At 45.1% G+C, this 17,409-nt stretch overlaps 1 protein-coding gene and 1 pseudogene across 1 annotated transcript in view; one reads left to right on the forward strand and one right to left on the reverse strand.

The window, feature by feature from the left end:
• Positions 1-6,611, reverse strand: part of LOC146195698 (cytochrome P450 3A24-like) — a 79,552-nt pseudogene extending 72,941 nt beyond the window's left edge.
• A 742-nt stretch (positions 6,612-7,353) lies between these two features.
• LOC146195699 (cytochrome P450 3A13-like) overlaps positions 7,354-17,409 on the forward strand; it is a 71,738-nt gene continuing 61,682 nt past the window's right edge. Inside the window, exons 1-3 of the mRNA XM_084596836.1 lie at positions 7,354-7,358; positions 8,144-8,240; positions 11,325-11,377. Coding sequence (XP_084452962.1) covers positions 7,354-7,358; positions 8,144-8,240; positions 11,325-11,377 — 155 coding nt within the window. The remainder of the gene's footprint in view (positions 7,359-8,143; positions 8,241-11,324; positions 11,378-17,409) is intronic.

Below are 17,409 nucleotides of genomic sequence, written 5' to 3' on the forward strand. Positions count from 1 at the left end.
AAAAATGTTATGCAAAGGCTGCAAGTAAGCATAATAAGAAACATCGCAAACGTTCCAAGGTACTTAAAAAGGTTACCATTTTACAAAATTTCTCTTTATGATGTTTATGACATCTGCCTTTCTGATATTAGGCCTGTAAAAGGAGTCTGTATAACAACGTTTGAGTTAAAGTGTTGAGGGCCCTGTGTCGCAGAAACGCTGTGTAGGCGTTATTGTTCTGCGTTGTTGTAACATAAACATCAGCACCAGCAGCGGTGGCTACCAGCAAATCCGCGATTGTACTAGGCTGCCGCCGTACACATGTCGAGCAAGCTGTGCAACACAGTGGTCCTAATGTATGCTTTTCCGTACGACTGTATGGTAATAAACTGCTGCGTAACAAGAAAGGGAATTCGCGGAAGCAACAGATGGCTTAAAAGTGCTGTTTGTTTTTACTCGCAAGGCTAAGCCCAAGCGCCTTCCGTTCCCTCATAAACTTGTTTCTTCAAATTATTGACATCATTCAATATATTGTGAAAGAAGGCTAGGTCGAGACGGCAAGGCAAGCTATGGCGTGTCAGGGTTTAATCTGATGCCGGAGCCCGCGCCACGAGACGATGACGATGGTATGTACAAAAAAAAAGAAGATCATAGTATGCACAAATGAAAGAAGATCCGTGGAGGGCTCACGCAATCTGCCCGGGGGTTCAGAAGCGGCCAGCCTGGCCGCTCCTAACCAACCGATGCACCGCGGCGCACAACGGCTTGAAGCGAGAGACATGAACAATTTCAGTTCCACGGTGGCGTCGGTCGGCTGGGGGATCAACAGGTGTGACTTGGTAGTTCGCTGGGGAAGTTTGGTTGACGACCTTGTAGGGACCAAGATAGTGGCGCTGCAATTTATCACCAAGGCCAGGGGTGCGCAGTAGTGTATAAAGCAGTACTTCGTCACCAGGACGAAAAGAGACCACACGATGCGTCGAATCGTAGCGACTCTTGCGGTCTTCCTGGCACGCTTCTGTGTTGAGGCGGGCAAGATGACGGCATCGGGCCACACGAAGTAAGAACTGGGCTGGTACTGATAAGGAGTAGTCGGGAATAAAGAAGAAGGAAGTGTCGAGAATTGTAGTGCGAGGACGGCCGAAAACGAGGAAAAATGCTCAGTAATCGGTAGTCCTTTGTACTGCAGTATTATAGGCGCATGTGACGAATGGTAGGATAGTGTCCCAATTGAGATTATCCGGTGTGCTGTACATGGATATCATATCCGATAGAGTGCGATGAAATTGCTCAGTCAGACCGTTAGTCTGAGGAGGGAAGCTTGAGGTTGTCTTATAGAGGACAGATAACGCATGAAGAACTTCGGCAACGACTGTCGATAAGAAGGCCGTCCCGCAGTCACCTAGGAACACCGGAGGTGCGCCATGACGCAATCCAATTGATCGCAAAAAGAAATTAGCTACCTCCTCAAGTGGAACCAGTCGGTACATGGGTTGTCTCAGCATAGCGTGTAAGGTGGTTGACAGCTGTTATACCTAATCCATTAGTTACCCCCATCGTAGAGAAGTAGGGGACCGTATAAGTCGATGCCGACTGCGTCGAATGCCGTATCGGGACTGGGAAGGGGCTGTAGGAGGCCCGTCGGCCGCTTGCGACGCTGAAAAAGATTGCAGAAAGCAACGTATTTAGCTACGGTGGTGGACAGGCCAGGCCAAAAGAATCGTCTTTTCACGCGGTTGTGTTTTGTCAAAACGAAGATGACCTGCAGTAGCGTCATAATGGAAAGCCGCTAGTATACGTGGGCGAAGCACACGCGGTACGACTGGGAGCCAGCGAGTTCCATCAGGGTAATACACTTTGGCGTAGTATGCCATCTTTAAGCTTGAAATTGCAAAGCTGTCGGCGAAGCCTAGCACGAACGTCGTCACCTAGATCTTAGCAAGGCCTGCGCACCCCAGCAGCATACGTCACGACAGGCGGATGGTGATAAAGTACCAGCAAATGAAGGTGCGAGCGCGAATCTGAGTCGAGTCACATGATGTCATCTCGCCCCTTTACCCAAGCATGTACGCGCAGATTCAGTGGCTGATACCTTATCGCTCATCCGCTTGTCGTGACGTTCGCTGATGGGAGAGAAGGTGATGTAAAGGCCTTGTTAGAATCTCGGTGGTGTCGGCTCGAAGCGCCGATACGGCGCTTTCCTTCCTTCTTTTAAATTCCGTAGTAACAAATTTCGATCCTTAAAGTTTATTACTCGCACAAATGACTATACAAAATTATTATATTCTACAACTTGACAATATTGTGTTTGGCGCATGTAGCCATAATTACATATGCGCCATAAAACCGCACATAACTAGCAACTTAACAATACCCGCTTATGTCCTTTCCCTTCCACAAAATCCCTATCATGATTCCTTCATTTAAATAAACAGTATAATCAACAGTGATGTTATGATGATATGTTCTGACGTGTCAGATTATTTCTATCATTGTATCCTTGTGTGTGCCTCATTTATATGCTCTCAACCTGTGTTTTCTACTGAAACTGTGGACACAATGGCCCTCCAACAGCCTCCTGGCGCTGTATACATTGTGTCCGTTCTAAAGGCTGTATGCTGCGAGATAAATCAAATATTTTCAATTTAATTTCAAGTCCTAAATTACGCATTTGAAGTAGGCGTACACGGCACCGGAAAGCTAATAAATGACTGCAGCTTTGCCCCAGCGTGCCACATGTTGCAGGGCAACACGTTATAGAAATATTGGATGGTCCAGGAAGTTATCTCTTGGTAGAAGGTTATTTTGTAATGCATTCCTTATAAATTGAACGTACGATTTAGTCTTCGCGAATTCACTAAATATACTACGCTGAGTGAATTTGCTATTCATATGGTCATTAAACTCTTCGCCTGAGTATTTTTTTCTGCGACGGGTGCTTTCAACCTGCGAACAGTGTTCCTGTTATTTTCTCCCTGCACGCGAAGCCCAACAACTCCCTTATCGTGCTGGGGACAAAGCAACTTCAGCCGCCCAGTACAACAGCACTCACAGCCATTGGGTAGCTGCGAGACACCAGACCCAATTAATTTCATCTTGCCCTTTTTATCATATTCCTTATGTTTAACTTGTTCATTTAGCTTTTCCATAAATGCAGGTCTGGATTTGGGTTTCTTGTCACATGAAGGGGAAGGCAGAGGGTGAAATGGCAGCAGCAGCGCCACTCCAAATGCGTCACCACCTTTACCGAAGGTAGGCATTCTCATAAACAAAGTGATTTACAGAGTCCCTTCATATTATTTTATTTTGTTACTTCTTTACTATGCTTCATATTTGCGCTCCATTTGCTCATGGTGGCTTTGCCCTAAATGTAACTGGATCTCCGTTCTGGCATAGCAGTTAGAGACGTTTTATCAGTTTCACTGAAAGCTTTATCTTACTGTCCATCGCTTGCACAGGCCTTTGTCTGACGTCAAGAATGAACAACCTTTGTCTGCTATGCTTGATATGGAAAGCCCTCACACCTGCGACCGTCGCTAGTAAGCCTGCAACTTTTTCTGGGCAGCGTCCTCCTCACCAGCAAAACAACCTCATATCAGAAGGCTGACAAAAGCTCGAGTTTCGTTTGGCGAACGACTCTAGAACAACTGTTCTCATCGATCCGCGTCTGGATGAAGAGAATGCTGCAGTGGTTACCTGTAACTCTCGTTGCTATCGCCTTAGCGACTCTCTACATGTGAGTGCTACACTGACCAAATCCTTCCTTAGCGCTCGCGTCTCCAGTGGGTGAGCATGTAGTAAACAAATAGGCTGCTCTAGCTAAACGCTAGTTAGTGACATGATCCGAAGACATTGAAACTTTAGTACTGTTCCCGTTGAGCTGAGAGAGCTGAGATTTACCGTTTTGACATGATGTCCCATGCCCAATGCTGATCGACTGCACGTCAAAATATTTCGAAAGCTTCAGTAGCAGCAGGCCACCCCTATATGCTAAGACCCTCAGGTCCGAATTATACGATTGCTCCTCTAAGCTTAGGCATTATTTCAAAACGCGTGCTTGCTTTATATCTTTGCTTTAAAGAATAAGTAATTAATGATAAAAGATAGTGAGATTTTAACTTTAGCATACACTTTAAGCGGAGTAAGACCAAAAAAAGCTGTTGTCCAAAGATGGAAGTTAACAGAGACGACGATGTGCACTGTACAGCGCACTAGCAGAACAATCGGGAGTTTGAGTATGCACGCTTTCTACGAAAACTTCCTGGGTTTGTAATATCCTCTGCTCTGACGGTTTCTTTTTTATTGTTATTACGAAAGCATTAAAATGGGGTATATCAGGGTTAGACGACTTATATAGGATTTGAAACTCCTAATCAGTATTTTCGAACTGAAAAAAAAATCTGCATTTCAAAATTCGACGATTTCTTGCAAGTAGGAAAAGTACCTACGAAAGCTGATGAGGAGATGTGACCTAATATTAAAACTTACGGATGGCATCTGTAAGACCTGGTTACTTACCGTCAACATAAACGCACTATTCTCTCACTGGAAGGTAGACAAGATGTGCATAAAGTGATATATATATATTATATATATATATATGTATATATATATATATATATATATATATATATATATATATATATATATATATATATATATATATATATATATATATAAAGCAGATAAATAAAGGGGAAATGAGGGTGCTCGCTATAATACATGAAGGAAAGAAGCTAACAGTCGGCGAGGCAAAGGAAAGCATTGGGGATTGTACTTTGTCTTTTTTTAATTTTTACTTCGATGATAACAAATTAGAAATGTAATCTGTTTAGGGGAAGATATCAACACAAAGTAGAAGGAAAAATAATATGCTGACGGTGGGAACCGGACCCAAAACCACCGAATATCGCTTCCGGTGCTCTTCAACTCAGCTACATCGGCCGCTGTCCCACCTGCTACTTTCTTGGGAAATAATATTGTCTGTATACGAACCTTGAAATTGTTAACCAGCGCCACTGTCAAGGTTCGTATACAGACAACATTAATACCCAAGAAAGTAGCAGGTGGGACAGCGGCAGATGTAGCTCAGTTGGAAGAGCACCGGACGCGATATTCGGAGGTCGTGGGTTCGGTTACCACCATCGGCACACGATTTTTTCTTGTTCTTTGTGTTTATTATCTTTCCTCTAAACAGATTATTTTACTAATTTATGTGATCATTTAAATAAAAATAAAAAAAGACAAAGTACAATCCCCGAAGCTTTCCTTGGCCTCGCCGAATGTAGGCTTCTTTCCTTCACATATATATATATATATAAATGCTCCCGGAACAAGAATATATATATTTATATATATATATATATATATATATATATATATATATATATATATATATATATATATATATATATATATATATATATATATATATATATATATATATATATATATATATATATTCTTGTTCCGGGAGCGTGCATGGCGTGCCTTACTCAGTGGAGTTTTTCTCTACATACAAGTGTCGTTTGTTCGGGTGCATGCATGCTAAGTTTTTATTAAAGCGAAATAAATTACTTTACAAAATTACATAATATAAATCTTGCGACAGGCGTTTGGTTCTCATTGAATACTATGTTTTATTAGCCTTCATTCCTGGACCAGCTTGAAGTTTACCATGAGCGTTCCAGTCTGTTTGAAAGTTCCACGCCAGGTCATACCTGTTTCAGCCTGCTTTGATTCTGGGTGCTAGTTCTCCATGACTGCGGCGGTCTTTGATGGCTACTGTCGTTGCCCAAAAAGGCCAAAAACTTTAATTCAGGCTAAATATAATTTTATAATAATTTTTTTATGCCTTCTGTAAGTATGAGATTATCAATGATTTACTTTTTCAACAAAACTGAACACTGAACGAATTGGTGGGAGTTAAGCATTTTGCACAGCGCCAAAAACGAAACTGGTAAAGAAAGAGACACGGACAAACCAAGCACTGACTGGCAACTGAACTTTTTATTAAGAACACGCGCCTAAAAGGGTTCAAGGGTTGCCTCACGCTGGCGCACAAAGGATTAAAAACCACAAAAACACAAAAAACCGTATAAGCGAAACCACACGTGCGTACAACCTCATTGCACTCGTTGATTACTATGAAGATAGCCCACTTCTATCTGGTGCAATGCCACCGAAGGTTTTGCGACACGCGAGGTGCTCGATGTGACTGTCATTTATGTCTCCACTATCTCCCGGCACACGTGATCCCTGTTTCGAAGGACGGCATCGCTGCGCCCTAACTCCGGTGCGCATGCGATATTATTTTCTTTTCTGCAGTCGCGACAGTGAAGCGCAAGGTTTAAAGAGGCAGCCGAGGTCTCCAATGATCCCTCGTGTTCCCTCAAGCGGACAGTGAGGCACCTTCCAGTCTGTCCATAATTAACTTTCCGACATGAGAACGGTACATTGTAAACGACCCCCTTGTTGCCCGGCACGTATTCTTTGGCGTGTCTGACAGCGAACCGGCCCGGAGTCGCCCTCAACTTACCCAGCTTATTTCTGGCCGCGGCACAAATCTTGCCGGCCTTGTTCTCGATGGTGAAGGCCACCTCTATGCCGACCCTACTAGCAACCGTTTTCATATGATATGAGATGAAATGTATATAAGGGCTTTTAAGGACATGTATATAAGGGTATATAAAGCCCGAAAAGGGCAACTTTTCGGGCTTTCCGGCCAACCCCTTTCAATCTTACTTCGTGAAGTCAGACTGACTTCGCGAATCCCTGCCTCTTTAAGCCTTTGAACCTTTGCGTTGAAACCGTTTTCTATCAATAGTGGATTTATTCAGTGACGACCCAAGGCATGACAAGCCTCGAGTTACCGGAATTTGGGTTTAATAGAGGCTTCTGTGAACGCGGTGCATATTTCCAGCACAAGTGCTCATCTTTAAAGAGCAAATTAACGTCCAAAAACTGGATGCGCCGATTATCGGGCAGCTAACAAGTAAACTTCAGGTCCTTTCACTTTTCCTTAAAAACGTTCAACAAATTCGCCGAAGATTTTATGCCACATCCATCACTAATGGACACCAGGTAGTCGTCTACGTACCGGAAAGCCCTAAGTGCTAGAAGGTTGATGTCGTCTTGAAGGGCCGTGTCCACCATCCCAGGAATTATGTCGCTGAAGATTTGTGCTACCTTTGAACCTATATAAACGCCTGACCGTTGCACTTAGGACCGGTTGCCCCACTTCACGAAGGTCGAATCCAGGTAGAAAGAAAGCAGTTCAAGAAAACTGTCAACAGTCACACCGCTGGCATTCATGAAGGCGACCACGTCGTTGTCCTCGGTTATGCACTGTCTTGGGGCTCTCATCAGGCTGTCATGAGGTAACGAGTAGAAAAGCTCCCCTACGTCAATACTCAGCGCAGAGCAGTTTCCCGGGTTCTGTTGTGTAAGGAACTCAACAATGCTGTTTAAGCCCGGCATCAGAAAGGGATCCACATTTGATAAGGGCTTAAGTTGCTGCTGCAAAAAAACCAGACACCTCATACTGCCATGTTGGCCTTTCGAAAACAATGGCACGAAACGGAATACTCAGCGTATGTGAAAATGCTTAACTTGCATTTTCACGAATATCTATACTTGAGAACTATTCGCCTGCTTGCGTGCTATGCGGTGGGGCACGTACTCCTTTCATGCATGCTTAAAGGACACGAAGGGGAACATTTTTCGCTTGTTTTTAAAACTCGGCATGCGAAAACTGGTTTGGATGTGGGAAACTAACCTTACCAAACAAAAAGGTGGGCTAGGGCTTAGTGAACGTCTCTGCAACTAATGTTGTGCATGTATGGTGCATACAAAAGCATAGAGCGGTTCCTGTGCTCTACACTGGTCCAGACACTTGACTTGATACTGCGCTCGCTGTGGTACAGCTTACACAAACACTTTGCGGGGATAGTTGGGAAGCATGGCTCCATAAAACATACTCCGGGCTACATAAATGAAGAGGACACAAGAAGAAATACACCATCCTGTACATTTATTCATGTGTCCAGAGCTGAATAGAAACGTGGCAATAGCTGCGCGAGGAAACGGTCCGTTCAGTGCAAATCTATTTTATTGCTTCAAATAACGTTTCCATATTATCTGTATGTAATTTGTTTATTTATAGATGGCGAAGGAAAAAGTTTTCCGTCCTAAAGGAGCTAGGCATACCTGGTCCTGAACCAAGCCTTCTCTTCGGAAACCTCTTGGAAATAAAACGTAAGGTAAGCGCACATGGAAAGGGAATTTCCTCCAAGTCTTAGGCAAGAGGTTACCATGGTCTCTTCAATACAGGGTTTTCTGATCTCCCTTTTTTTCACTATAGTAACACAAGGTCTATTAAGCAGAAACCGCACTTTTGTATTGTAAAAACAAAAAGGACCATCCATAAGTTTTTTTCTGCGGGCGACCCCAAAGAGCGTAAGCCAGCATTAAATGTTTCAGTAGTTGTTATCAGTGGAAAAGCTTCAGTTTTAGCGCTGCTTTATTAAGCACAGTAAAAGAGGCATATGTAGGCAATTTGAGACTCTACAAGATGCACTGCGCGTCTTAGAAGCCCGTGAATTTTAATTGCTTCACCAGAGTCTCTCTCCTTTCCAGAAAATTTTATGGCTGCGTTAAGGGCAGGGTTCGTCAAACATGTCGCACTAGGTACGTCAGCTCAAGAAACACATATTTCGCTGAATGCGACAATATATTGTGTATGTAATTGAATATTATGTCGCTCAAGAAAGTCATTCATGTAACACTCCCGACTTCCGCTGCTAACGTTTCAACTTTCTCTTTGCTACGCACAAGCGCGCAAAAAGTTTGAACGCATTTGGCCCATCGTCACAAAGTAAGAGCTCATTTGAAGGTGTTTTTTCTTAATGAAAAGCTAAAAAAATCTTATCTGTACAGTATCAAAATACAAGGTTTAATACTACGCAGATGTTTAAGTGACACCTAATGATGTTTAAAGCTTGTAGACTCTGTCACTTTACTTGAATTGGCATCATTTGCAGCGTAATGTCCTAAAAAAAAACATGCTGAAGTTAGCAAGAAAAAGGTTGGCTGCGGTTTAGCACTGGTTACCCGTAGTTGAATTGCGAAAGCAACGGCGGAAGCTTCGTTTGCCTGCTACATTATTTTCCTGCCCCGCCCTGTCAGTGTGTATAGGTGCTACATCATTGGGGACACTTAAGCTACCTCCTTTAAGGTTATGGCGCCAGAGGGTACGCTACCAGCCTACATATACAATCACGCTTCAACCAAGCCGTATGGAGGTGTATGCATGCCGTAGGAGTAAAGAGAGTGTAAACGGTTCTGGCAGGCTGATTCTGATATTGCTTTCCCATATGAAAGGAGCGACTCGACGTGGCAGCTCGTTCCCATGGCACAGGGGTAACGTGATTTCAAATTTCACGGTAAGCTGATTCTACTGTCACCCTTTCATACGAAAAGAGAGGCCCGAGTGAGCGCTCTTCCTCACTACACGCTCGCCCGAAATACGGCGCTGAATAGCCTATCATCATCATCACGATGATGATGATGATAGGAATATTCTCACGCTATAGAAGGAGAATTAAGGTACGCTATTCACAGTCCAAGGAGTGGCTCTGATGGTTAAACCGCTCGATTGGAGATCCGAGGATACGAGGGATGCAGCATCGATTCCCGATGGAGACAAATTGTTTTTTATGAGGAGACCGTAGCTTCGCCTCTTCACGTGCACGGCGTAGCTACGGCCGCCGGAGGTCACGCTTTGGCTGTCGGAGTGTTGCTTTAGCAACAAAACACGGCAATACATCTGGCGGGTGCGAGAGGCAGAGGCGCGGCGTAAGCGCGGCGCCATTTGGCGGAGCTCAACTAAAATGGTTGCTAGGCAACGGCTGTTCAAAGCTATTTGCACCCAACAGCTACGCGATCATGAGGCAAAACCTGGCGCAATGTTGCTTTCGCAACAAAAAAAAAAAGATACCGTTGCCAGCCCGCACTGAAAGTACTACGGGCTGAAGCTGTTACGAAACAGAATTTGGGGGGAAAAAAGCTGCATTGCAGAAAAGAGAGAAAGAAGGAAAAACTGAAAATGGAAAAGGCGATGTAGTTGGAGAGTGCGATAAAATTTCTTTTTATATTCCTTGTTCATCTTTACCTCCTTTGCTTTTTCATATATATGTAGCCTTCCCATTTGTTTATTTTACTTTTGTTTGATTAACAACACTTTGTATTTTCTGGACAGATGGATTGCGATATATTTAGTAGAAATACTATATTTGTGTGGATGCTGACAATTATTGATTGAAAGAAGTGGCGATGGTTTAAATATACACTAAGATATTAATTATTCTCCCATAGTGCCGTGCTGCTTCTTCTAATTTTATGTCGACGGTTTTTCAATCGTCAGCCATCACTCAGTGTTAATTTGGGCCATTATAAGCACTACTGCACAAAGATGATTCGGCAAGATATTTTTTTTGTGGCTTCGATATTTATTTGTGAGAAAATGTACTATGAGATACACTACAGCAATGAAGACTGAGCTTTTAATTACAGTTGTTTTGTTGTGGCGAAATGAAAACCATGTGGACTATCTTGCCTCACAAACATTATTTCCCACATCTATCGATCGCCTGTACTAAAAAGCACATTTCGCTACAAATGTTTTATATCTTGAAATTATTCCGCAAACACTATTACTTCAGCCTTTCTCGTACCGTTGTTCAAGTTATCACGAGGCTACATAACATTATCATAGGAAAACTACTGTTGCTTAAAACAATCGCTTGCCAAACGTGTTAGATATTTGTCACAAAAGGAAATACAGCTATTAGAACAGAAAGAAATAACGCTATGTGGTGCAGTAGACAAGGCTTTTCAGAATATATGTGCCTGACGGACAATCAGCTACTCGATGTTTTTCATGTGACTAACCACTGCCCTGATTTTCTGACGCATTTGCGGCGATGAGAGCCGCAATAAAATTTTAAAATGCCAACTCTTTGAACTAAAACAAAAGATCAAGGCTGGCAAATGTAACTGATTTTTTTGTGTATGGACATTACAGGATACATTTTAAAGTTGTATGCATACGCGTAGTTTTACTACTCAGCGGCTATACACTCTAAATAGGTGATGACCGGCCTCTCCTGCAGGAAGTAAAAAGTAATAAAAAAATGTGATTTGATTATCTCTCATATCTGCTGCCCTGCTAACTTTATAAGGGGGCCAGGAACTCGTCAAAGTGTCTTTACAGCGTATAGTCCTGGTCCCTCCTTTTCTTGCTAAAGGGGAATGAACTGGAACTTGTACTTGGATATTTTTTACAGGGCACCGCAGCATGTTTCGAGGAATGGATAAAGAAGTACGGTAGCGTCTGTGGGTACGTTTTCAATCTGCTTGTACAAGAAGTGTCACATTTCAAGCTATAATCTAGTGTAGTTACATTCATAGATCAATATTGATTACTTTAAGTGCCAATAGCGGTGCTGGTCAATAACGGCAGGTCAAAATAAAAATGAGCAAGCCAAAGGCCGCATACTACTTGTTCTCCTAGTCTATGGAGGTAACTGCGAGTTGCCATTTTTGGACAAAGAAACACTGTATCTTCTGCGACCAAAGGTAAAGGCCGATGGGTGACCGACGTGATATCATTATGACTAGGAGCTTCTTAATATCGTGACGTGTTCAATTTGCTCCTCCTGAGAAACAAACGTTTGACTTTCGCGCTTTATGAAATTGCGTAGTTCTTGGTGAGGAATAATACTTAAGGCTCTGCTTTTAACGGTTGTGTGACAAAACTAAGATAACCTCCTACACTGACGTCTTCCTCGATGCCTTAAAATAGGATTGTGCGATCTGAAAAGAAATTGGCTGGAGTTTAACTTCGGTTGAACCAAGTGTGAAGCGATGGCACCGACCGATACGAGTGATGCCGCTCTGTAATACTCGAGACTGACGTCAGCAATCACACGTCTCCCCACGCAGCTGCTCGCGCATTAAGCTTCTCCCATGTTAATCTTTGACCTTGGCCTTAAACGTAGGTACCCACAGTGGTTGTGGCTTAAGTACCAACTTGACCTCGAAGCTGATTGAAGGACATCTGCAGCACACGATGGCCTTGAGTATTGCCTTGAGTATTGAAGTTCAACAAAAAGGGCGCCTGGGCCCCTCAAACGTACACCAGATAAAAAAGTTATTCTACAATACAAGGTCAAAGTTACGCAGCGCCGAAACTGCACAACGCCGAGAAACAATCATTGTTACTTTCTATTTTGTTTGTTTCTTTCGTACACGTATGCTCTCCATTTTCTGCGATATAACGTTTTTGTTGGATATCTGCCTCCACAATGCCCTTGTACAGTCTTGTACTGGTACTGCTACTTTCCGCGGTGACCTGAAAACTGCAGAAAGAGGAACAGAATGTCCACAGAAGCCGCTCTATTTATTCTGAAAATTCCGAGGTATATAAAAAATAAGAACTACCCAGGCGAAGCGATTGCACACCGCTCAATAAATGGTAGGATGGACAGTTGGGCGAGTTGGTACAATTGCATAGTGGGTGGAACAGCGCGAAAAGACGAAACACACAAGAAGAGACGCACAACAGACGAGCGCTCGTCTGTTGTGCGCCTCTTCTTGTGTGTTTCGTCTTTTCGCGCGGTTCCGCCCACTCAATATATGGTACAGGAAATGACAAAAAGCTATTTTCAAGGAAACGTGGTAGTGCTTTATTTTATGGGGAACTTCGTTGCTGAGCAGCTCACCATCTCCGCGGTGAGTCATCTGTATTCTGGCCTCTTGTCACGCCGACATGGACGACGCTGCCTCGACCGACGGTCTCAGGGAAGGTGGCTACAGACAGCATGTGTCCGGTGCCCGTCCTCTACCACACGCCGTGAATTACGCCATCTTTCCACACGACGTGTGCGAAGAAGTGGAAGATTAGCTGGACACCTTCGAGCGAGTCACCCGCTAGAACGGCTGCAGCGATGATCAGGTAGAGTGTACTTTGCATTCGAGGGCTTCGCTAGAACTTGATTAGAGAACCACAAAAACCCCATGTCCACTTGGGAAACATTTCACTTCAATCGCATAGCTACATTTCTCAACGCAGACCACCAGGTGAAAGATGAAGCTGCTTATTACTCGCGTAACCAGTGGTCGAAAAAAAAATTATGCATGTATTAGAGGACATGACGCGCATCTTCAAGCAGGCCGACGCCTTCTTGACGGAGGCGAACAATTCGCCCCCTCATGCTTGGGGTCAAGCAAGAGCTTTTTGATGGTCTTGTTCGCAGTCCACCGCCTACTGCTGCCAAATTCCTCACTGATGCGACCACCATGGAGACGGCGCTCTAGCAACGGGCCCGCTAATGCAGTCTGGATGTAAGAACCGGCACGCTGTTTCGCCGAGCCGCTAAGGAACGATATGGCCGTTTTAAGAGACCTGATCAGGTGATTGTCAAAGAGGAATTGCAAGCTCTCCAACTCCCTTCCAGTGCTCCTATTATTACTTCGCTGTTTGAAGTCGTCCGAAACGACGTCTGCCTGGCAGCGCAGCAGCAACAAGCATCTGAGGTTCCGACCCAGCTTGACGTCACACTTTCCTGTGCATTGTCCTCTGCCAGGCACCAACACTAGGCTATGACGTAAATACCACGACGCAAGCAGTGTAGCAGCCTAGTCTTGCCCGTGTGCCGGCTCGGCCAGTCTATCAGCGACCACGGAAATGTGTAGTGTAGCGTGCACCGGACCGTCAGACCTTATGCTACAACAGTGGTGAGGTTGGTCATTTTTACAAGGCGTGTCCGTACCGCGAATGGGTCTCCGTGGTTTCGCACTCGACGCCCCGCTTTAACGACCACTCGAGATCAAAGCTCATCTCTCGGCCTTTCAGAGCCCTGGAACTGGGAAATACGGCCGATATCTCGGCCCTTGCCGAGACGCCAGCTATCCTGAGCGGCGTTCTCCCAGTGCACGCCACGAAAACTAATTCCGGCGGTCTCCGGAGGCAAGTTCGCTACCGTAGGGAGAACCCTAAACATCCTCCGCCGCCGATACACCAATACGATATATTTCGCAGGGGCAAAGTAGGGACACCAGCCGAAACGATAATTCTTATTTGTGTGTGACAATTGATGGAACTGACACCATCGCTTTATCTGATACTGTTGCAGACTATTCAGTGATCAGCCATGCCCTCTCCCCGGAACTGAGCAGGGTTTTGACGCCATAGTTGGGTACTAGCATTCCCACGGCTAGATGCACCTCATTACCCAGGCCGAAAATAATAATAATAATAATAATAATAATAATAATAATAATAATAATAATAATAATAATAATTGGTTCAAGGGAAGGGAAAGGCGCAGTATCTGTCACACACATGTCTGTGGACACCTGAACCGCGCCGTAAGGGAAGGGACGAAGGTGGGAATAAAAGTGGAAAGAGAGAAAGAGGAGCCGTAGTGGAAAGCTACGGAGGAATTTCGACCACCAGGGGATCTTTAACGTGCGCTGACATCGCACAGCACACGGAAGCCTCTTCGTTTCGCCTCCATCGAAACGCAACCGCCGAGGTCGGGTTCGAACGCGGGTATTCCGGACAGTATTCGGGCGTCTTACCACTGTACCACCCCGGCGGGCCCGAAAATGCACAGCCAGCATCGATATCGACGGTTTCGCCTACGTCGGTGAATCCGTCGATGTTCGAGGGATTTGATCCTGGGCCTCGACTTCCTGCAGATTAACGGTGCTGTCATCGGCGTACATGATACACGAGTCACTTTTTCGCCGAAGCAAGCCGTGTCACACTGTGGCACAGAAGATCCAGGAATCAACGCTCTGCGTATTGTTGAAGACGACGTAATGCTGCCCCAACGGTCAGATGTGCTAGTCTTAGTGACGAACGATTCGTTTCATAGCAACAAGGCTAATGCGGAAAGTCCCCATTCGCGGTTGCTCGAGAAAAGGGTGGCTATCACACGCAGTCTTACGAACTGAATTACAGGTTTGAGCAAGTTTTCCTGACGAATTTCACCAATGAGATTCAGATCCTCGCCAAGGGAACGGCTTTTGCCTTCCTCCACGATGTGGGTGGATTGCCAAATCAGTGCTCCGTGGAGACTAACCTCTGCGACGACGCCTCATCATGTAACGCCTTTGAGAATGTTAAAATCACCCCGGGCTAGTCATGTCATCAAAAGAACCCTCTGGTGTCCCTGCTACCTGATTTTGAATGAATGAATGAAGCCTTTATTGAAAGGAAGGGATGGCTCTCGGCCGCTGTTTGGGTTCTTGGGGAGTTGGGAGGGATGGGAGTGTAACTTCTTCGTCTTAACGGTTCTTCAAGCTGTTGCTTGTTGCTTGCCATGCGGCCGATCTTCGCGCTGTGAGTCGACCTCTCTCACACTACTCGAAGCAGGCCGCTCTCACTGCCGTATGTAGCAATGGAGTGTTGTATTTCGGTGCTTGATATAACCTGACCTGCTAATGTGGGCATGTCGTCGTGTGGAATATGCGTAATTTTGTTTCTTCCTTGTGAAAACGATGGACATTGCCATATAAGATGTTCTAGGTCTGCTGTACACTGTTCCTGACAGTGCGTGCATATGTTGTGTTTGAGTGTTTCGTGTCTTCGGAGAAACCACTTGTCAAGTATGTGCGGTGTGTAAGCAGCGTTTGTTATTACTTTGTTGAGAAATATTTCTTGTGGTCGAGTGAGCCCTTTCGTGTCCTCAAACACCGGCGTTGGTGTCGCTTCATGTAATCTAAGCTTACTGTCGTGTTTTATTTTTGTGCGTACATAGTGCATCATCGATCTGCCAGAGGAGCCTTTAGTGAGCATTGTTTGGTAAGGATTTAAGTCTGTCGGTGTAGGCATGGAGTTGGGGTGTGGGGCATTGTACGTTTCAGCGAGCCCACCCGCTTGCGCGGCGGCCGCTTGCGCGGCTGCGTTTCCCCCGTCCGTGCCAGTATGTCCCGGTGTCCATATAATTTGAATTTCTATTCCAACTTCCCGCATTCCCTTCAGCCTCTTTCTGATGTCCTTGGCCACTGCGTCGTCTGTAGTTGGTGCCGTCAGCTCTGCAATCGCTGCATATGATTTGGTTAAAATTCGATAACCATTGAAGTTATCTTTTCTGGCTGCAGCGGTCGTAATGGTATTTATGGCTTCCCATATGGCAAGCAACTCGGAGTGTAAAATTGTTCCTCCAGGTAGGTGGCACGTGTGCTGTCCGTTGTGCTGAGGCGCTGGCACACACACCCATGCCACACTCACCCTTTCATTTCTAATTGCAGCGTCAGTGTAGATGTCTATTGTATTGAGTGGTCTTGTGAGGGCAGTTCTCTGTGCTAAAAGTTGCCTAGCTACCACATTCCGTCTACTAATAGGTCGTTGTGGCCTTAGTGCGATTACCGGCGCCTCCCACGGGGGTGAAGTGTCTGTCCCCAGGGGCCTCGGAGCAATGTTGATTCGGTTGTCCCATGCCATGATCTGCTGCCCTTGGGTCGTGTTTTCCAGTCGGGATCGCATTCTTATTTTTGCTTCTCTTATAATGTCTTGTATGGGTGGTATGCTGACCATTTTAAGCAGCTCTTCATTTCTCGTGTGCTTAGGAAGCCCAGTAATGGTGCGAAGAGTGGCCCTGTGTAGCTTTTCGATGTCTTTAACATCGCGATTAGAAAACTCATAGACAGGTGCCCCGTACAAAATCCTGCCTACAGCAACCGCTCTAGACAGTGTTTGGCACGATTTTTGCCGGGCTCCACCGTATTTGTTTGAAATCCGGCGAATCATATGCAACATCGGGGTCCAGTTACGTTGCAATGTACGAATCCATTTACGAGGACTGTTGCAACTAGAAATCTGTGCCCCCAAGATTTTTGTGTGCCCATTTGCAGACGTGATGTTGTGTTGTCCAAGATGCAGTGTAATCTGCTTTTTGGTGTTTGTAGAATTCTTGCCGTCTATGCTTATGAGTTGTGTCTTTTCAGGTGAGAGCTGTAGCCCCAATGCTTCCAAGCTGTCAGTGAGGCTGAAGATTGCTGCTTGGAGCTCCGTCTGCATGACTTCTTCATTTGGGTAATCCACTGCCTCTGTCCATATGGTGACATCATCTGCGTAGATGGTGAAGCGGGCCGAAGTGTCTCGCTCGAGCGCTTCTGCTACGCGGGTCATGGCCAAGTTAAAAAGCAAAGGCCCGAGGATAGAGCCCTGGGGCACGCCCCTATCCAAGTAATAGGTTCTGGGGCTCCATCCCGAAGCTTTGCCATGAAGCCTAATAGGTCTACTTTGAAGGAAGCTGCATATCCAGTTGTATGCTTTTTGGCTGGGATATCTTTTTGCTAATTCTTGTAGGATTACCTGTTGGTTTACATTGTCTAATGCTTTGCGCATATCAACCGCGA

Source organism: Amblyomma maculatum, chromosome 3, assembly GCF_055883805.1.
Source record: "Amblyomma maculatum isolate TAMU_Amacu chromosome 3, ASM5588380v1, whole genome shotgun sequence".
Lineage (NCBI taxonomy): Eukaryota > Metazoa > Arthropoda > Arachnida > Ixodida > Ixodidae > Amblyomma > Amblyomma maculatum.